We start from the raw sequence: 21,838 nt of genomic DNA, 5'->3' as shown, positions 1-21,838 counted from the left end.
GTTTTCAGGCAGTGACTGTAATCCTCAGTAACGTATTGAAAACATGATATGAGTTACTGGAAGACAGTTTTCATGAGTGATGAGTTGGTACAATGCGCATGCGCCCTGCAGCCTTGCAACCTGTGACGTCTGCTGACCGCCGCGCATGCGCCGTGCACTATCTCGATATGCTGGGTTCAGTGCAGTAGAGCGAGAGGTAAACAGCGGACTCTGTTTGTTTGTTTACTTTTCACGACCTGGGGTGACGCGTGGAGCGCGGGCACAGGTGTGGGACGGCTTCTTCTTCCGTTACAATGCAGCGGGCGGCGCGCTGCTCGTCCCCGCTTGCAGCAGCTCCCGGATCACCGTAGTGGAGCTAGCTGTTAGCCGTTAGCATCACAGTCAAACCCCGGAAACCAGCTGACACGGGACCGTAAGGCCGCGCGGTTTGTTGCTGCTTGTCCTCTTAACAGTTTGAGCATGTTAGTCTCTATCAGAAAACTGCACCTCGGTGGGCAGGGCGTGTTTAGCCTGGCGCGCTGTGGACAAATCAGCTACGTCCTCCATACTTGATCGTTTCTGTCATCTTGTTCACACTGCGCATGTGCGAGCGGCTGTCAATCAAGTGTCATCTGCGACACCAGCAGCTCAGATCAGCTGTTCCTCTAACAAACTTTATTGAACAAAAATAATATCCATCGATTGTGTTTCAATGAGTTTCATGAAGTGGAAAACAAACAACTACTGTCTTGTATAATACAGCAAAAATATATATTACATCACGGATTTAAAAAAAAAAAACTACTTTGAAATTGATTTTACATGTTGAAAAAAGGAGCATTGCATAAATATGAGCTTCTTTTGAAGTCATGGTAACAAATGAGCTGTTGACCTGTTCCTATGACCTGTTGCTGTGTATTATTGTACCCACAGTCACAGTTCAGCATTTTGCCATGTTTACTACTATAATTATGTGACTGAACAGACACAAAGCAGATCAACATTTTGTTGTGGGAAAGTGTGTGTGAGTGAGAGAGAGAGCTCAGGCTGGCGGGCTTCTTCATTACCAAATATCTTTGAATCCAGTGAAGATAATGGTTAATGTGTGATAATTTGTGATCTCTGACAGATGAAAAATCCTCCGGAGAGATCAGGAATCGACTTCCGGGTCGGAGCTCAGCTGGAAGCACGAGACCGACAGAAGAACTGGTGAGAAATACACATATACACACGTACAGTGACATACACACCTGCAGAAATGTTTGTTGCCTGCCTGCATGTTAGTCTGTTCCCTGTGTAACCTGTGGGAGGTGCTGTGTTGTGCTTTCTCTCTCAGGTACTCAGCCACCATTGAGACAATCGATTACGACCAAGAGCGAGTTCTCGTCCACTACAAGCAGTGGAGCCGTCGCCACAATGAGTGGTTTCACTGGAGCTCGCCGTACCTGCGGCCCCTGGAAAGGGTTAGCCTGAGAAGGCGGGGTGTGAACCCACCAGCCAGCCAGCCGGTATGTCAGGATACCAGGGTTCATCATCTTGATTAGGGATTTGTTGAAATACAGTTAGATTTAAAGAGCGTTCACTCTGAAGTCACTCATACCCAGACCCTCAGGAACCAGCATACAGGACTGGAACTGCTGCTGTCGTCTTATGTGATGCTGTTGTTGTGATGTTTTTGTTTTTTTTTTGTTGTGGGGTGTTTTCTGATTTTGTGTGATTTTTCAATTGTGTGCAGTGTTGTTTTATAAAGTTGTTATTCTTGTTTGGTGTTGTTCAGCTCTTTAATATTGTTGATGTTTGTGTGCTTGTGTGAAGTACTCACATGACATGGTGCCTGTGCTGTTGTTGGATGACGTTTTGCTGTGTGAATTTTCTTTTTTGTGACATTGTGGTTTTGTTGTTTGTGTAAGTTTTGATCTTTGTGTGATATCGTTGTGAATTTCACTTTCGTTGTTATTGTGAGGCGTTGTTGTTGTGCTCCAACATTGTTTTGTTGTTCGACATATTGTTTTGTGACATGTTGTCTTTGTGTAGTGCTTTGTTTTGTGACATTGAGTGACATGTTGCATTTTGATTTAGTTTTGTTTTATGAAGTTGTGAGACTTTGTGTTTTTCATTTCTGACCTTCTGTTGTTGCTGTTTTGTGATAGTGTGTTGTTGTGCAGAGTGTGATGTTTCATAGTTTTGTGATATGTTGTGTCGTGATAAGCAGTTTTATATTGAATTGTGTGATATTGTGTTGCTGTTTGACATCGTTTATGTCGTTGTGTTTCAGACGTTTGTTTCTGGTGCGCGGGTCCTGGCCTGTTGGACTGACTGCCGGTTCTACCCGGCTAAGATCCTGCGGGTCAATAAGGATGGTCAGTTATCTCTGAAATTACTCGTCTACAAAAAACCTCAGTACAAATTCTGTATGTTACCTAGTAACACACAAATTTATCAACACAGCTACACGATTGACAACACAACCACAACCACAACAGCACACTGTTACACCACCGAGCACCACGGCCATTAGAGTAGACTGTGCACACACACGCACATGTAATTCTTTCTGTGTCTGTCAGACTCGTACACGGTGCGGTTCTATGACGGTGTGGTTCGGACGGTGAAGCCAACAAAGATCAAACCATTCCAGAAGGTAAGAACAAGCCGACCCGGCCAGGTTCTCATCTTTGTGGTCTCACTGCGTCTCCTCTGACATTCACTGCTTGCTTTGTTTATTTGTTCGTTTGTCAGAAGTCCACAGCTGAGAAGAGTGCGTTGGGGAGCGAGGGCTGGGAGGATGAGGACTGTGAGGAGGTGGAAGGAGGTGTGGAAGGAGAGGAGGAGGGAGAGGAGAAAAAGGAGGAGGTGAAGGAGAAAGATGAGTCAGTGGAGAGGGAGGACGAGAGGAAGAGGAGCGCCGAGCCTTCATCCTCCTATCTTCCATCGAAGAAGAAAACAGACGAAAGTGAGCACAGCAACTCTGTACTGACAATGTCTAAACCATGTGGAGATCATTTTGTTACCCTGTACTGAACCTGTAGTGACGCTGTAATGACCCTGAAGATACCCTACAGCAGGTAACTCTGCTTGTTCCTTTGTCAGGCAGAAGCTGTGGATCTCAGAATCAGCCAATCACAGCAGATTATGCACCCTCAGCAGGTGCTAATCCTTCGCAGATCGACAGAGGTAAACCAATGTCCCAGTCCTCGTTATCTTGTGAGGAATAGCACAGTGTTTCAGAAGGCACCTTTTACCTGGAGGCCTCCTATCAGCTCAGACGTGTGAACACAGGTGGAGAAAAGCGGTGTCTTGAAGAGGCCCTGTCCTGCATGTTTTACATCTGTACCTGCTGCAGCACTGTGCTGCAATGAGGTGCATTTATAGACAGTTCAAACATGCAGGATGAGGGCACCAAGCCCAGGGTTGAGGACTGGGGTGCACAGCTGGACACGCCTGGCAGTCAGTTCAAACCAGACTGAACCTAAGAAATATGACAATGCACAGGTGTGATGAAGGGAGGGTACTGGAGCGGTGTAATTCATGACCGTGGACAGGTGTGAGGATGTAAATTTGATTTGAAGTTGTGATGATTTAGGGATGCGGCAGGTGCGACAGCAACAATGGAGAGATTTCACAGTGTTCTTGTGTTTGTGTTTCAGACGTCCTGCTGCAGCGTCAGGCCCACCTACCAACAACACACAAGTTCAGCAGAGAGCCATGTAGGTCAACAGAAACAATGACGACACGATTCCACATGAACCCACTGTGCCTTGTTATGTGGAGGCCTTTATGATTTAGTAGGGTACAGGGGGTGTGACTCTCAACAATTTAAACACAACTGCCCATGCAACAACCACAGTCACACAATCTACAACAATATCACATTTCTAAAAACAATTACACAGCTGCATAGACAACAACACAACTGCTTGAACAATGATTGTGTGTGTGTTTGTGTGTGTGTGTGTGTGTGTGTTCAGTGTACAGGGTGATAAAGAACCAGCCTCCTCCCATCCTCTCCATTGAGCTTGATCACAACCCCTTCAAGTGTCCCTCCGAAGGCTGCTCCAAGTCCTTCAGGAAGGCCTCTCTGCTGCACTACCACACCAAGTATTACCACTCCGAACAGCTGCTTGTAGGAACAGGAGAAGGAGAAGGAGTAGCAGCAGCTGGAGGAGAGCAAGAGTCAGCCCGGTCAGTGCAGGCTCAGCACCTCCTGCAGGCTCTGAACCTCCTACAGCACCCAAACTGAATGTTGTGTTGTCGCAGGAGGAAAAGGTCCACTTCTGAAGGAGAAGACTTCATGTTGGACAGGAGGAGTGAGGGCCAGAACAACATCTGTCACCGTGACAACCGAGAGCACAGCATCATGGGAACAGGTAATATGGGAAAATGTTTTTCGGCTGGTTTTGGTCATGGGGCCTCAGCCAGCGTGGAAGTTTTCCCAGAAATATGACATTCTACACATGACACACACACACACACACACACACACACACACACACACACACACACACACACACACACACACACACACACACAACAAATACAAGCAGCACTGTTACAGACTCTGTGTGTGGGTGTGTGTGTTCACAGAGGGGAAGAAAAATGGAGGAAAGGACAGAAAGAACTTCCTGAGAGTTAAACTGAAGAAGAAGAAAAAGAAAAAGAAGAAGAAGAAGACTCATACCGGTATGTGTGAGTTGACCGCTGTCCGCTCCAAAGTTGTAGCAGCCGTCACACACACTTGTAACGTATAAGCACGCTTGGTAAACAGTATGCATACGTTATGTGGTAAACACACACATTTCGTAAATAGGCGTTAGGAGTAAACACACATGTTATGATCTGAAATCTTGCTCTTGGAAACACAACAAATGTGCCCTTTGGTGAACCCGTGTTTTAAACACAGGTTGCATCAGATAAAAATGTGTTCTATAAACACATGTTGCACAAATACTTTGTAATAAACACAGGTGTTGTGTGGTAAATGCACGTGTTGTGTAATAAACACACGTTAAATACATGTGTAGTAAACAAGTGTTGTGCAGTAAACATGTCCTATGGGAACACATGAAGCGCGCAATTTGTGGAGTAAACACATGTTTAATCAACAAAAACGTTGACCAGTAAACACACTTTGTGTTGTAAACATTTGTACCCGTTTTGTGAGATTTTTTTTGTTCTTTGTTTCCAGGACACTGCAGCAGCGACGACGAGAACTCAGATCGACATCCTATCACCCTGAAAATGTCCTCACAACAGCACAGCACGCACACAGCAGGTCACAACACACATATACACACACAGACACACACACACAACACAAGTAAACAAGCACACTTTAAGACGGCGTGTGTTTGCTAAAAGCCGCCCGTCTGTCATTTTCTGCCTCCTGCAGACGACGGCAGTGATTGGTCCACACTAACAGCTGAGAGCGGAGAGGACACGCCCTCCTGGCAGGTCGCTATGGAGATGGAGGACTGCGAGGTGGTCAGGTGTGTGTGTGAGGTGGACGAGGAGAATGACTTCATGATCCAGGTAACACACACAATACAGACAACATCACGATGGTCACTGTCAAACTGATAGAGAGCCTGTCCGGAGAGCCCGTGTTCATTGCCCCTGTGTGTGCATGGGTGTGTGTGTGTATATGTTTGTGTGTAGTGTGAGTCATGTCTCTGTTGGCAGCATGGTACCTGCATGGGGTTATATGAAGACAATGTCCCCCACAACTACATCTGTTACTACTGCAGACAGACAGCAGGTAGGAGTGTTTCTCTCTCTCATCACCTCTTTTCTCTGAACAAACATTTTAGTGTAAATTTCATCACGTGTGTGTGTGTGTATGTGTCCTTCTGTCGGTCTCTGCAGGGTGGAGGCGGGCCCAGCGTGTCCTGGTGGAGCCTGATTGGCTGATGTCGGGCCACATGTTTGGCCTGTCCTGCGTGAAGGGGAACTACAGTCAGATGAACTCAGCAAAGGTGTCACACACCGCACGTCTGCTGGCTCACACACACACGCTGCAGCAAGCCGTCCGAGGGCTGCAGCTCAAGATCAGCCTGCTGCGGTGAGCACCGCCTCGCACGCTCGCTCTCTCTCTCTCCTCCTGTTCATCCTTTCATTCATTCACTCGTTCTCTCGCTCTCTCTCTCTCTCTCCCTCCCCATCCCCACAGCGCTCCGTCTCACCCTGACCTGCAGCTGTGGAGGTTACCATGGCGACAGGAGGAGGCGCGAAGCCTGGCCTGCAGCCCCAGAGGCGAACCTTCAGTCTGCTACGTGAGCAGTGAGCACTGCTACCAAAAACCTGGCGCATCAAGGGAGAAGGAGGAGGAGGAGGAGGAAGAGGAGGAGGAGCAGATGATGAAGGTTAGAGCCTCACGGAGTCATAAACTGATCTCAGGCTGCTGCAGCTGTGTGTCCCTCTGAAGGCTTATTTACACTCTACGCAAAAACCTGAAGAGACGTGCGCTTTCAAACAGCAGCACTCTTGCTCGCTTAATAGCTTCAATCACTGTTATTAACATAGTAGGAACTGTCTCATTGCCTGTTTACTGGTTGAATATTGTCAAAAGAATTGGTTAATCGGTTAATAGCTTGTCAGCAACTGTTTGTACTTTATTGATATTAATACAAAGATAATAAGTGGTTAACGGTAGTTAATAGCTGTTAATGATACCAGCTAACAGAGCTGTGGTGTGGTGTGTTTGCAGGAGGTGAAGTCTGAAGAAGTGGAGAGGACGATAACTAGCAGCATCACAGACACACACGCAGTGACGCACAACCCGACCACAAACACAGAGAGCCACACGGTGGCGCCGCGATGCTCCTCAGAGGTGGAGTGCCGACTGAACCTCCTGAACCACGTGGAGTCTGTGCAGAGAGACATCAGCAGCAGGATGGAGCTGATGGAGAGAGAGCTGGACGGTAACACGACACACACACACACTACACACGCACACGCACTGTCGTCATTCTGTGGTGACAGTTGGAAGGACGGTGTGATTGACAGGACCTGTCTCCGCCCTCTCTGCAGTTTTGGAGTCCTGGTTGGACCATTCAGGAGAGCTGGAGCCCCCTGACCCTTTGTCCCGCCTCCCACAGCTTAAGCAGCGAATCAGACGGCTGCTCTGTGACCTCTGCATTGTGAGACAGCTGGCGGTTTGCCGCTGAGTTCCTCATCTCCTGACCTTTGGATCAGAATCTGGGTACCTCCAGAAGACTAAGGACAGCAGACATCAGTCTCACAGATGTGGTGTCTCTCATGGTCAGGGTTTAGTGTGACTGAACAGATGAACCTGAAGGCATCACGGACTGGACTGCAGAAGGCGGAGACCTGCGTGAGTGTGTGTGTGAGTGTGAGTGTGCGTGCATGCTTGGGCGTGTCTTTTTTCTAATATTCACTTTCTAGTTGAAAAGAAATGCTCTCACTGTTGTTCCTTTGTTTGTCATTAGAAAAATAAAATAAAAAAAAGACAATACTCTATGTTTGCACAGTTTGTGATGCAGTGCTCCACTGTCCCACTGGGCCTCCTGTCACGAAATATCTCCCCAGGTTTGAAGCCAAAATATGTCTTTCTGTTAAACTTGTTAAACTGGACAGGAAGAACGCAATCAAAAAGGTCAATTGTTTCTTGCAAAGCAAAGTATCAGGTTTATTTGTTTATATGCAAAAACAATGTTACCGCAAGTAAGTGACTGACTGAGCCAGGCGACCACCCACATAATGAACTCAGCTCTGTTGGACCATCCAAGAAGAACAACAGAAGGAACGCCATCCTTTCCAACCATTACAGGGCCTGTCAAAACATATTTCTTCTTTCTAATTAAGCGACAGTACCACCTCTGTTTGACCTCTCATATCTGCGGAATAAATGAACAGCCAGCTGGAGGAATAAGGTGTACATTCGATAGAAATATCTCAAAGCTGCATTCTAAATAATGAACAGGATCTGAAGTACTGTGTACCTTCAGCATCCACACAACAAGCTGCAGTTATGCAGCTTTATTGCTCAGTTTCTCTCTGTTCAGGCTGCAGTCACAGAAGAATCACTGATGATCCAATCTGTGTGCTCACACAGTGACGTACATGTATGAGATCCTGCTCCAGAAGCCTGACGTGAGATGGAGTCTCCGTTTCAGCTGTGTCCCAGTTATTTTGGAAGTGGCCTGTGCCCGGTGATGTCAAACAGACCCTGAGAGTTTGAACTGTGCCAAGGTTAAAGTTTTCTGAAAACACATTTTTCTTCTGTAATTTAGCTTTTTTAAATTTTCAGTTCTTTAAACGTTTGTGTGTAGTTTGATTGGTGCGTTGCACACAATAATGTGAAACTTTGTTGTGTCTGTCACCCACAGAGCAGACAGCAGAGCTGAGTTCAGGTTTAAGTTCCTTTCAAAATCTGTCTGCGGGTCTACCTCAGTCACTCCTGTCTTCAAACCTGAAACCCAAGGCACACACACACACACACACGTCTCCCAGGAGTGACCTGCTCCCTGTAGGCTTGACATTGTTACTGAGCATACGCAGCACAGGAAATCAGGATGAAGAATGTGAAGATGATGACGAGGAGGAGGTGCTGTTGCTGTTGCACATTGTTTCATGAGAATCTGGCTGCAGGATCATGAAGTCATCTGAAACTTATGGTCCCCACCCAGCGCACACACACACACACACACACACACACACACACACACACACACACACACACACACACACACACAGCATCATCTGTTAACCATTAGCAGCAACTGACAGCACATCACATGGGCTGGGCTCTGAGCAGGAACATAGTCACATACTGTTCACATGATGTATGGATGTGTGCATGCGTTTGTGTGTCTGTCTGCTTTCCCATTTCTGCAAAGATTGATGGATGGTGGAGGAGACAGGTTCTCAGTACAGAGATGAATGAGCGCCCCCGGCTGGGTGGATAGTGGTGGGACACGGCGGAGGGTCATGGTGCGGATCTGATCCCAGCTGACTGCTGGTGAAGGCAGGTTGCACCTGGACAGAGAAGCAGTCCAAACACAGGACAAACAATGTCGGACTGTCTCATTAAGACTTTACAGCCGTTCATGATGTCAACTTGAAAATGAAAAAACAACAACACAAAAATGAAAGGTCTTTCAGTTGGTGTCGTTTTGACATTGATCATGGATCTGTCTCCTGAGTGGAAGTCCTGCATTGAGTCCCATCCAGCCCCATGATGCAGACTTTGTCTTCACTGTCCCTCTCCTGCCTCCCGCCATGACATTGCTCCTGTCATCGTTACTGCCACCACTGGAGGGGGACATCTTTTCCTCTCTCTTCCAGATGAACCCCACCCTGTCTGTTTCCCAGCATTTTTGTCTTCTGACTCCTCTGTCCCCAGGTCCTCCGTCTCCAGGCCCTTCTGTCTCGGGGCCCCTCCGGTCCTGCTGTCCCTCGGGCCTGGGGCCTCCTTGTCCAGGGCCCCCTCCCCTTCCTGTTATTCCAGCTGTGGCTCTGCCCTCACAGTGATGTGGTTTTTCCTCATCGATGACAGATTTTCACCCCTTCATATTGTCATGCTTTTCTTCAGCGGTTTCCAAGCAACAACAAGAATAACAACAACAGGAATGAGAGAAGAAATTCATCACTGCATAGCTCCAGTTTATGCGGCTGCAGGAGGAGCAGCGGAAGCAGAACCTGCTCCTTAAATATATTTATCCTCCTGCTTTCTACTGGAGCCTTATTTTTGTGATCTTTTTCTATTTGTGTCTTCCTCCTGCTGAAGTTCCTGCGTCTGGTAAAAGACTGACTCCAGCAGTGGGACAGAGAACATGAGGGTGGGATCGGGGCTGGATGGAGTCATCAGGATCAGCTGCTCAGTGACTCAGAGTCCACATCAGACCTGATCCCAGGTTCAGGTTTCTCTGAGGGATCCTGTGTCACTTTCAAAGGAGAATAACACCATTCAGCTTTTCAGCCTCAGTCATTCAGAGGCCTGAGAAGACGTCATCTCCCAGACACACACTTTGACAGTCAGGGTGTGTTTAGTGTGGAAGAAGATCCGCAGCTGCTCGCCAACAATCAGAAAACAGCTGATTTTCTCTTTAGCACCCCCCAAATACCATCAGCATTATACACAACATGCTGGAGAGAGAGAACTGTTCCCCAAAATCTTTGTTTGAATAAGAGGATTTGCTGTCACACCACTTCCTGATTTCTTTTGAATTTACATCCACTGACTTTGCAGCATCTGGGGAGAAATTAAAATAAGATGTCTGACAGATGATGTTGTGACTCAAATTTACTTGAATGCCATCTGTGGATCAGATGGAAAGCGGTTGACGTAGCTCCACTCGGGTTGATTCTCTCCAATTCGCTGCACACTTGATTCTATTACCCTTCTAAAGATAAAATCAACTCAGAGGAGGTTAGCTCCAAGGTATAACAGGCAATAGCAAACAATGACGAAATCAGAACAAAAACTGAAGAAGAAATGAGCTCTTACATCACCTCAGAGTGACGATGGCAAACTAATCCATGCTTTTGTTACTTCGAAGAGTAGAATATTGTAATTCTCTATTATCTGTGTGTTCAAGAAACAGTTTGAAAAGTCTTCAGTTGTTTCAAAATGCTGCAGCAAGAGTCCTGACATCAAGTAGGATGAGAGATCACACCACTCCCATGTTAGCTTCTCTTCATTGGCTTTCTGTGAAATCTAGAATTTAATCTAAAATTCCTAATTCAACTTAAAAAGCTCTTAAAAACTACGCTTCTTCATACCTTAGAGAGATCTTTGTCCCATATCACCTCAGGAGAACACTTCGTTCTCAGAGTGTTGGCTTACTGGCGGTAGTATACTTTCTAAAAGTGGAATGGGAGGCAGAACTTTCAGCTATCAAGCTCCTCTCATGTGGGACCAGCTCCCAGTTTCAGTTGGGGAGGCTGCTTCCAAGGTTAGGATTGAAACATAGATAGTTGTGGACCAATTCCTGGCCACTTGTTGCCCATTTGCTTGCCAATTTACTTTTTTGTTTTTTGGCAATTGTAATCCACATCCGGGATACTTGCAGGCCACTTTCTTCACAAATGTAGTCCACTTGCTGTACACTTGTTTGCTACTTGCTGTATGATTGCAGTACACTTCCTTGGACTCCTGCTGTGATTGGTTCAGATTGTTACAGATCGTTTGGCGCATGATGCCGTTCTTCATCCTTTTCTCCTTGATGCCCTAAAGCTGCTCCATTCCACTGCAGTTCCTCCACCAATCACCTGCTGAGGATTCACCTCACTTGGGCACGTATGAACCAGTCAGCTGCTGATTTTTCACTCTGAATGTTTACGCTCGCTGAGAGGTTAGAGCAAAAGGTGCTGAGTCAGCAGAGACCACTTTGACTGCAACCTGACCCACAGACTCAAAACAAGAAAGAGATCTGCGAGAGGTTCTTAATTTCAACCTCTGTCAGTGTTTCATGGGGCTCTGCTCTCATGTTCGATTCCTTGAACTGTGAATTTGAACTGTGTGTGTGTGTGTGGGGGTCTGTGTTGTGTGTGTGTGTGTATGGGTGTAGGGGTGGATCCTCCCTCTGTTAAAGCCGGTTCACTTTCAGAAATCTGCAGAGCTGAGAGTGAGAGGCACTGAGGAGGGAACGCACACACATATACACTCCTTCTGACACACACACTCCTGAGCCAGAGACACACTTGGACACACACAAATACTGACACTCACACAAAGACAAGTACCCTATTGTACACACGCATACTCACAAACACACACACAGACACACACACACACACACACACACACACACGCGCGCACGTACAGATAAACAGTTGTTGAGAACAGCGCACAGTTTGGACGTACGTTTGAGGATACATCTCTGAGGACAACGTTCCCCATAATGCACCAGCGGAGCCATCCGGAGCACCTGGAGGGCCCCACCCCAGGGACCCAGATCTCCGGGAAGACCCAGGATTGTAGGCGGGAGTCGACGGTGTACTGCTGCGCCATGGGCAGAGCTCCTCTGTGGGCTTGGCTGCTGCTGGGCGCCCTGGTGCTTCCTGGAGCCTGGAGTTTTCTGAATGAGGAGCAGGAAGAGCTGCTGGTGGAGCTTCATAACTATTACAGAGGACAGGTTTCTCCCAGCGCCTCTGCCATGATGCCTCTGGTAAGACCCCCAGCCTAAACTGATTGTCTGTAATTTATGAGAAGGCATTTATGTTGGTGTTTTCCTGCCTTAAAGGTTTTTTGATTTTAATCCTGAAAAAAAGCTAAATTAACCCCCAAAACTACCTTAAAAAAATCCCCTGAAAACTGATGCTTCCCTTCCACGTTGATTTGAATTTGATTCAACTTATTCTTATTCTGGACAATAAATCTGTTTCAGATTGAAAAACCTGGTGGTTTTCTTTGGGTGTAGCTGCAAATCTGATGTCTAACATCTGTGCTGTACATGTTACCAGGGTGACAAGTCCTCAAGTCAGTAAGAACCTCCTCCCAAAGTTAGCTGTAAGCCTCAGTCTGCACCTCCTTGAAAACACATTTCAATATCTCTCATATGTTAAGTCCATCTCTGACCTGCAGTTTGGGCCATCAGAACATGTGTGGATGAGGTAAGGCAACTGCGCTCCAGCTGAACTTGCAGTAGAAATGTTCAGTCACTGAGTTGCCTTATTTTCAAGTTGATTGGAAGCTGCAGTGTTACATTGTCCTGTTCGCAACTATTCTATAGGCAGCAGGAGCAGAACGGAGAAGGTTAATTACAGGAATTTGGCTCCTCTGCTGTTTGCTTGTTTAACTGTCCATGAGAGACAGAGAGTGTGTGTGCAGCAGTACATAGAATATCCAGGAGTTGATGCAGACTTAAGTTTGCTGTAAGAGAGGTAAAATTCAATTTTAGTTACTGATAAATAATGGTGTGAGGATCAGCTTTGATCAGACGACAGATGAACCTGAAAGTGTGATCTGAGTTTCTCAGGCTCGGCCAGTAAAAATGTCATCAAAAACTCAATTGCTGGTCGTCTGGCCAGCTTAATTTTGAAGCCTCCTTATTACATGACAATCTCTAGCAGCGATGCTGAAAATGTCCAGAAGACGTGGCTTTGATCTGCCGGCTGTCAGAGGAAAAACAGTTCCTGAATTGAGTTGGAAATGACATCTCCATCAGCAAGTCACATGGGTCTGATGGGTGAATTCACAGAAGTGCTGAGCAGAGGGGCGGGGCTAAACTTTCATGGCCAGGACTGAGAAACTAGTACAGCCAAAGGGAGGAGGTCCGGCGGGCTGAGGGATGTCGGTGATGTTACAGCCTGCTCACACTCAAGTTACTGTCACAACATGAGCTGTGGACCAATCACAGAAAAGAAATGTGTCCGCGCCACCTTTCATCTGAATTCCGACTATTTGTGTTCACTTCAGTGGGCACAGATCAGACAACCCAGCCATCTCCCCCTGCAATCCTTCATACCTGACAGGGTCTCAACATGCCTCCCCCTGCCTACCCATGTCTCCTTGCTGTTTCCTCTTGTGTCCTCTGCCTCACCATGTCTCTCCGCTTCCCCCTGACTCCTCCACCTCTACAGAGTCATTATAAACCCATTTAATAAAGCTGGTGAGCTCTGACTAAAACTAACACCTCTTTAACATCTATGAAAAGCTTTTAATACTCCTTAAAATTTATTTAAAACCACTCATTTACACTTATTAAGAAATAATGATTGATGCCATTAATACATTAGTCATTAGATCACACTTTTTACATCCACGATGAACTTTCTTTAAAACTAATTACAGCTAATTACTGCTCACTGCAACTCATTACATTAACACTCAAAAGCATTTATTAATACTTATTTGTACTGATGAGCACTTCTATACTAACATCACACTCATCAAAACTCATTAGCAATCCTCAGCAATCAATCACACATTAGCGCTGAGCTGTGCTTACTTTTCATGAGTTGACCACATGAAACCAGCAAACAGAGAGAGAGGGCCTGGTTCCAAGCTCGGATGGGTGTTTCCCTCTGCAGACGCCCCGAACTGATTAACCAGAGAGGAACGCAGGGAGGGCAACCATCCAGGAGGAGTGGGGGGGAGGTTTGCGTGGGGGACGGGGTTGGAGTGGGGGCATCAGCGTTGAACTACAGAGGACAAAAACAGTTGGGAAAGAGGCGAAGAGGAGAAGGCAGTGTTTACACAGAGAGAGGAGAGCATCAGGTCATCAATGAATGAACGCCTCTGTGTGTGTGTGTGTGTGTGTGTGTGTGTGTGTGTGTGTGTGTGTGTGTGTGTGTGTGTTAGTAACTCAGCTGAGAGCAGTAACACATAGCAGATGTGGGAGCCTGCGGAGAGAAGAATGTGGAGGAGAAACCACACTGTTGTTTGTACGGCGAGTCATCATTTAACAAATAAACACACACGCGAAGTGCACACACACACACACACACACACACACACACACACTCACACAAAGAGCTTTTGGAGGGTCAAACTGCGGCTCGTGCAACAAATCAAAAGGCCCCAAAGTAAACACCTCAAAAATACACAAAGTGAAATTACTAACACAACTTGTCTTCATGAAACCTGCTGAATGGATGCATGGATGCCAAATAGATGGATGGACGGATGGATGCTGAATTTTGGATGAATACTGGATGATAACAAGTGATGCTGTTGATTGATAAGTTTGGGTATGAAGATGCATGCATGTATGTATGTATGTATGTATGTATGTATGTATGTATGTATGTATGTATGTTTGTATGTATGTATGTATATATGTATGTAAAAGAGAAGACTATAGATGAAGGATAGATGATGATGGTTAATGATAAGAGGCTATGAGTGAAGGATAGATGATGATGATTATGATGATGACAGATTGAAAATGATTAAATTGGGCAGTGTGTCTCAGATAGTAGAGTAGATAGCAGGTTTTACCTGTTGGTATGTCAAAGTCTTCTACAGTAAGATATGGAGCCCCGGATAGCTGGGATCTGTTGATCCCTTCATCATGTTATTCATCCATCATCACCTGTTACATCACCATCACCATCCCTTATCCTTATCAACCATAATGGACAAATGATGATGGATGGATATCACACACTGTACACTGTGTGTGTGTGTGTGTGTGTGTGAGAGAGAGAGAGAGAGAGAGAGAGAGAGAGAGAGAGAGAGAGAGAGAGAGAGAATGGGTGGATGTAATCAGCAAGTGTTTAAATTGGTGTGACTAAGTAAGCTGAATGGGTGAAAAAAGTCTGATAATAAAATCCATAATGATGATGATGATGGATGAGGAATAAAGGTGTGATGCTCGGTGACAAATGACAGATGATGGATGAGGGATTTGAATGATTACGTTTATTTATGTCAATCATGCATAAAAAGGACATTTAAATGAATAAAACAAATACCAAAATAACACAAATCTAAATTACACAAGAACAACGAAGAGTAGGATAGTAGATAGTAGAATAGTGTACTCGTATCTCCAAATAATCAGTTCTTTGTATTTTTTTAAAATGGATTGTGGTTGACATTTATTTTATTTCCTGACACGGATTGTTCCACAGTTTAGCCCCACAGATAGTAATGTAGAATGTATTTAAGTGATGCGCACCATGTGAACCTTGAAATGTTTTGACTAAAAACGTTTCGTCCTTCTCTTGCACAAAACTTTTTCTGGATGTTACCTGGATGGATGGATGGATGGATGGATGCTGGATGATAGATGGACGGATATGATTAATGATCCATTAGTTATTCACATGAACACATGCATGTGATATTTGCCCATTGTCATCTTATCCATTATCTCAGCTAAGGAATGATAAGGGTTGTGAACGATGATGGACAACTGACAACACGAGAAAGATCTGCTGACCCAGACTCACAGACGACAGCTCTTTGCTATTCTCGACGGGATTCATAGATGAAAAGAGAGAAAAAGGATATGACAGAGACACAACCAACCTACCAAACAAACAAACAAGCCCCCCTGACACAGCAAGCTAATCAATTTGCGATAGAGTTGATGGGTCAGGAGGTGCAGCTCATGAATGTCAAGTTCTGCTGGGAGTGATCCGAAGGAAGTTGCAGAGATCTCCAGGGTACAAGATCTAGTAATGAAATGCAGAGCTAGAATATGAATATGAAAAACCCATTTCAAACCCTATTTTCTTCTTGCATACTTTCCTATGCTTTTCAACCAGTCAGGTAAAAAAAATAAATGATTCATTTTATATTCTATTCAAAGTTTCAATTCAGCTTTATTTATGAAGTACCAATTACAACATAGTCGTTTCTAGACACTTTTACAGAACAGAGCCAACAGATCCACATGAGCAAGCATAAGTGACTGTGGAAAGGAAAAACTCCCTTTTAACAGGAAGAAACCTTTGCAGGACCAGGGTCAGAGGTGGCGGCTTTCTACTATTCCAGTTGGGGTGAGGGGACAGAAAGAGAAGAAGATAGGACAGACAGTTTCTTGTATCTACAGTCATTTCATATATAAACAGAGAGTACATAGGCTACAAGAGGAACAATCATCAATGACATGTAGTAATAGAATGAAATTACATTGAAACGAGAGAAAGGAGCAAAACTGGGAGCCGGTTCCACATGGTAGGAGCCCGGAGTTAAGTAAACGCTTGCACCCACTGGGTCCAGGTTACCTCAGTTAATTAATGGATCAGCTGTTTTGATTGATGCCCAATTAGAACTGATTGCACCTATTGAGTCCAGGTTGTCTCTTTAGATCAATGGATCAGCCGCGATTGATGTTCTGTATGCGATCCCTCAATCACGGCTCTAGTCCACCTGAGAGACAGCCTCTTCGTCCAGGGATTTGACGTTCTGACTTTTTTGTCTCCCATAGTGGAAAGAGAGAGAGAGGGGGAGAGTTCATTTTGTTTCCATTGAAGTGGACACAGGTTCACAGGTTTATACAAAAATCCAAAACTCATTTTCCCAACATCACCTTACAGAACAGTTACATAACATTTCCTGAGATATACACACACACACACACACACACACACACACACACACACACACACACACACACACACAGACAGACAGACAGACAGACAGACAGACAGACAGAGAGAGAGAGAGAGAGAGAGAGAGAGAGAGAGAGAGAGAGAGAGAGAGAGAGAGAGAGAGAGAGAGAGAGAGAGAGAGAGCAGACGCAAGCTCCTGGCTTAATATTGGAGTTGACATGAAGCGGACTCTGACTAATATCACCTAAAGTTTGACAACATAACATTACACACTGTATTACGTACATTATTCTGCATTGTCCTACATCATGTCCTGTCATGTCCTATGTTATTGTACTTTGTACAGACAGTCCTACTTCAACAATGGCTCATAGTCGCACTCACCATTCAATGTTGTTGCCTTAAGTTTATGTTGTTAAAACTGCTTTTAATTTTTCTCGGTGTTTTAATGTTCAGCGTCCTTGGGTGTTGTGAAAGGCGCTTTTAAATTGAATAAATTATTATTATTATTATTATTATTATTATTTGTTGAAGGTATAGAACTTCATGTAACATTCGACAATGACGGGTGGCATTATGTTGCGCTATGTTAAAATATCATGTTGCATGAAAATAAAGGATGTTTTATCATCTGATGTCTGCACAGAAGTGGGACCCCAGCTTGAAGCTGATCGCTGAAGGTTATGCGGCTAACTGCATCTGGAACCACAACCCTGACCTGGAGGACACCGGGGAAAACCTGTTCGCTGGAACTGGCCCCCTCGACCTCCGACTGGCTGTGGAGAAGTGGTTCCTGGGTGAGCCACAACTGCACAACCAGTGAACACAAAAAACACCAACTGCACCATTGCACAACTTTGTATATTCAAATGTGCAACTGCACAACAACTGCCATTTTGTCCATGCAAGATAAAAACTGCACAACAGCACAACTCTGTGAGTGTAATATGCCAACTGTAAAACTACACAGCAAGTGTAGAATCACACAATTTACTGTACAACTACACACCAACTTCAAACTTCACAACGACTACACAATTCTGTCAGTGTATCACAGTTAGTCAGAATATTTCCCGTCAGCACGTTTTTCAGATGTAAAAATAGTTGTAATTATGATATGAACGTTGTGTGTTTGTGTTGTGACTGTTATTATTGTTATTGTATAATTTGTTTAGTTACAGAATGTCAGTGGAGCAAATGTTGAGTTAACATTTGGCATTTGTGTCATGAATGTTGTGTAGATATTATATTAAGGTTGTGTATTTGCATCGGGAACATTGTGTATTTGTATCGTGAATGTTGTGTAGCTCTGCAGTCTGACTGAATCACACATACGCTGTGCAGAACACCTGGACTACAACTTCGACAACAACTCCTGCGATGAGGACAAGATGTGCGGACACTACACACAGGTCACACAAAAAACACACACACAAACAAAAAAAAGCACATCCATCAGTTGCAGCGTATGTACACTCTGCTAACATTTAGCTCTGTCAACCTGTAACATTTTTCATATATAAGTGGCTGAATATAGTAGATGATACATGTAAATGATCATGTGTGAAAATGACGTTTGTACGTGTGTGTGTGTGTGTGTGTGTGTGTGTGTGTGTGTGTGTGTGTGTGTGTGTGTGTGCGCACGCGTATGTATTACAGATGGTGTGGGCAGACACACACAGAGTGGGCTGTGCCTTCCATCTCTGTAACAGTATGGAAGGTTTGGACTGGGAGAGAGTTTCCTTCCTAGTCTGCAACTATTACCCAGCGTCAGTAGTATTAATGCTCCCTAGACTAATGCTACTATTGTTATTCTTCTGTTATTAGTACTACTTTTATTACTTTTATTGCTGCTATGAATGCTACTGCTGTTGATCTTACAACTACTATACAACCAGTACTAATATCATTGCTATTACTTGTAACTAGTAGTTTGGTATTAAAGTAGTACTGCTACCATTACTTGTATTACTGCAAGTACTTTTGCAACTAAAACAAATAGTACCACTAATACTATTCTTAGCACTACTAGTACTACCAATACTAAAACTACTCATGCCACTTTTGCTGCTCTCACCTGAGGTTCAGATTGTTTTCTTCTTCCTGACACGTTTCTCTTCTTATCTGCTATGTATGATGTGTTCATGTCATGTGCATTGCTTTGTTTTTGTTGTTGTTGTTGTTGTTGTGTGTGTAATGCCGTGTATCTGTGTGCTTTCAGGGGGAACTATGAGGATGTACGGCCCTATGTGGAAGGCGACTGGTGCTCACAATGTCCTGACAATCTGCAGAAGTGTGAGAACAACCTGTGTGGTAGGTCTCAGATTTGATGGGTTTCCTACAACTCACATATGGATGTAAATCCAGTTTGAAGTATTCGGGTTTATTTCTCTTTATAGTCGCGGATACTGAGGAGGAGGATGGAGAACCAGAGGAGGAGGAGGAGGAGGAGGAGGAGGTGGACGCAGAAAAGGTGGAAGAGGAGTTCTGGACACCTGGGCCCTCCACACAGACTCCTCACTTCATTTCTATTGATGTAGATGTACAAACAGTCCAGCCTGACAACACTCCCAGTGCCTCCCCCAGTGAGCCTGAGGCAGTGTCTGATGACACACCCCCACCAGGCACCGATGGTCCTGAGGAGCCCTCACTGACTGAGGAAGCAGAAGAGGAGGTGAAGGTGGAGGTGGAGGTTGATGTAAAGAAAGAGAAAGAGGACCAGAAAATAGAGCGTCCAGGAAACAAGCCCGTGGAGACAACAAGAAACATTCCTCCAAAAATCCAGCGAACTGTTCCAGCTGCAGCTTCTGCAGTTTCAGTATTTCTACACTCAATATTGGTAGTCTGTGTGACTGCTGCTCTCACCACCTGGCTGTGAGGCGAGGACAAGGAGCAGGAGCAAGAGGAGCTGCAGGAGGAGGCGAAGAAGAGCAGGAGGATGAGGAGTAGAAGCAGGAGGAGGTTGGGGGGGGGGCTCCTCCTCTCCTCTCTTGCAATGACAGCAACTTGTTGATCTGCTCGGTAACATCAACATCTAATACAATCTGCTTCTGTCTGCAGACACACAACTGACACCCTTTTCTTTCTCAGTCTGTCTCCCTCACTCTGCTGCCCCTCTTCCTCCACCCTGGAATCAGCATAACAACCATTGTCAGCCGCTGATTGTCTAATATCCCTCCATGGGAACATTTCTGATTGGCTGATTTTGTCTGGAGAACAAATAAGACACCCGACAGAAAAAACTGGAATGAAGAGCTTTTTCTTCTTGACGTTATCATAAAATCCTTACAAGTAAAAGCTGTCTAACAGTGTGGGACAGTTCTTGAACATTTACAACAGCTAACATGAACAGTTACACAGGAAAACAGGAAAAAAAGTCACAGTTTATGGTTTTTCCAGAATCATTTATTTTTATGCAATTGACACATTTTTTTTAAAAACCTCCATATTACTGAAATTAAAGATGAAAATAAAAAAAAAACTCTAGGCACTGATTGTTGGAAATTTTGAAGTGTACAAAATCTGAAGGTGAACCAAATATGTTAAATATATACACAGTATGTTCAAACATTTTAGTAGGAATATTCAGGACAAATTGCAACATAGAGCTGTGTGTCATCTGCCTAAAGGTAAACATTCTGTAACTTTAAACAGAAAGTGCAGCAGGCGCTGAAAATATGAATCAAATCGAGGATGTTTAGTTAGAAAATCGCATGAGAGTTTTCAGGCTAAACTGTAACATACCCTTGTGTGTATAGACATGTAAATTTATGTAAATTTCTACAACTTTCATCAGGTATAACATCTGTGGATCAACTAATGTTCAAATCAAAGACATCTAACAGTGTTAAACAATCCCTGAACATTCACAGCAACAACATGAACAGTTTAACAGGAGGAATGGATACAAGATTAAGACCACAGATGTTCAGATCACAGAAATGGAAAACAAACGGACTGTATGTTTGGATGGTACAGTGCAGTGTTCTCAGTCTGATGTCGGCACACACTCAGGTACCTGTGAGCTGGAGGCAGAGCAGCTCTCTCAGATGAGGATCTGCAGGGTTTTCTAGTGAAGTGGTGAAATGCAGGAGAAAATTCGGGAGTGTGTGATGGTGACGACCCTGCTGCTCCTTCACGTGTGGCCGGTATGACGAACACTGTGAGAGCAAAGCTGCTCCTGCGTGCTTTTGATGTTCGGGGTCTGTAACATCTTCTGAAGCAACACTGTAATTCACCGTACAGATGATTAATAAAGAACTGAAGCTCAGCTTGTCTTCAGGCCACTCCTGTAAATTCTTCAATCACACACACGCACAAACAAAAACACACGCACAACTAACAGCTCTTGCCTATCAAATTTTACCAGCAGCTGGATAAAGGCAGATTTGTGAAAACAATGCTGAACTTCTATGGTTCAATGTCTATGTGATATTCTCAGTTATAAATAACAGGAATCATGTGAGGAAAAGATTAAGTGACTTTTACCTGCATGACATGTTTCATATCAAAACCACTGTCTTTGAGGCAGACCTGGTCTTTGTACTGCATTCAGATCTCAGTTTCTCCCTTAACATTAGCTCAGGAAAGGCAAGTCATTTGTTTTAGTTTCCTGAGCTGAATAAATTCTAAAATCTCAGTGATTTCTTTTGTGAGATGATCAAAACCACAGCATTCACTACACAGTGAGTCTTATGACTGTCACAAGACAGGGTGAACCCTATCGCAGACTGGAGCAGATTGAGTGGCAAAACAGGTTAATTCAAAGCAAAGTCAGAGTCCAAAATCATAAGAGCAGAACAGGCAGACAGACACAGAAGGAGCTGGATGTCCAAACCGACAGGAACGGGCACCTAAAGCACACACTAAACATCACAGACAAACCGGGGAGACG

The 21,838-nt window shown here is 44.7% G+C and overlaps 2 protein-coding genes and 1 long non-coding RNA gene across 3 annotated transcripts; 2 read left to right on the top strand and 1 right to left on the bottom strand.

Annotated features, from left to right (window-relative positions):
* Nucleotides 1-143: 143 nt before the first annotated feature.
* On the top strand, nucleotides 144-7,442 carry LOC115408082 (PHD finger protein 20-like). Its single transcript, XM_030118678.1, has 18 exons — nucleotides 144-196; nucleotides 1,109-1,188; nucleotides 1,316-1,487; nucleotides 2,255-2,339; nucleotides 2,547-2,620; nucleotides 2,719-2,932; nucleotides 3,070-3,153; nucleotides 3,627-3,686; nucleotides 3,948-4,161; nucleotides 4,237-4,346; nucleotides 4,564-4,659; nucleotides 5,165-5,251; nucleotides 5,369-5,508; nucleotides 5,635-5,734; nucleotides 5,842-6,037; nucleotides 6,146-6,338; nucleotides 6,683-6,896; nucleotides 7,006-7,442. The coding sequence occupies exons 1-18, from the start codon at nucleotides 146-148 to the stop codon at nucleotides 7,140-7,142; spliced, it is 2,307 nt and encodes a 768-aa protein (XP_029974538.1). The 5' UTR covers nucleotides 144-145; the 3' UTR covers nucleotides 7,143-7,442.
* Nucleotides 7,443-11,566: 4,124 nt separating this feature from the next.
* LOC115408083 (peptidase inhibitor 16-like) lies at nucleotides 11,567-20,303 on the top strand. Its single transcript, XM_030118679.1, has 7 exons — nucleotides 11,567-12,107; nucleotides 17,591-17,741; nucleotides 18,289-18,356; nucleotides 18,604-18,713; nucleotides 19,166-19,257; nucleotides 19,344-19,403; nucleotides 19,434-20,303. Exons 1-7 carry the CDS (start codon nucleotides 11,841-11,843, stop codon nucleotides 19,820-19,822), a joined length of 1,137 nt encoding a protein of 378 aa, XP_029974539.1. The 5' UTR covers nucleotides 11,567-11,840; the 3' UTR covers nucleotides 19,823-20,303.
* Nucleotides 17,204-20,834, bottom strand: LOC115408084 (uncharacterized). Its single transcript, XR_003933725.1, has 3 exons — nucleotides 20,748-20,834; nucleotides 20,049-20,052; nucleotides 17,204-17,216 (listed from the first exon to the last, which is right to left on the bottom strand). It is a non-coding gene; the product is annotated as an uncharacterized LOC115408084 (long non-coding RNA).
* Between the last annotated feature and the right edge of the window lie 1,004 nt (nucleotides 20,835-21,838).

Source organism: Salarias fasciatus, chromosome 20 (genome assembly GCF_902148845.1).
Source record: "Salarias fasciatus chromosome 20, fSalaFa1.1, whole genome shotgun sequence".
NCBI classification, from domain to species: Eukaryota; Metazoa; Chordata; class Actinopteri; order Blenniiformes; family Blenniidae; genus Salarias; species Salarias fasciatus.
Note: the sequence above shows the minus strand (reverse complement) of the source record. Positions and strands in the feature narration are given on the sequence as shown.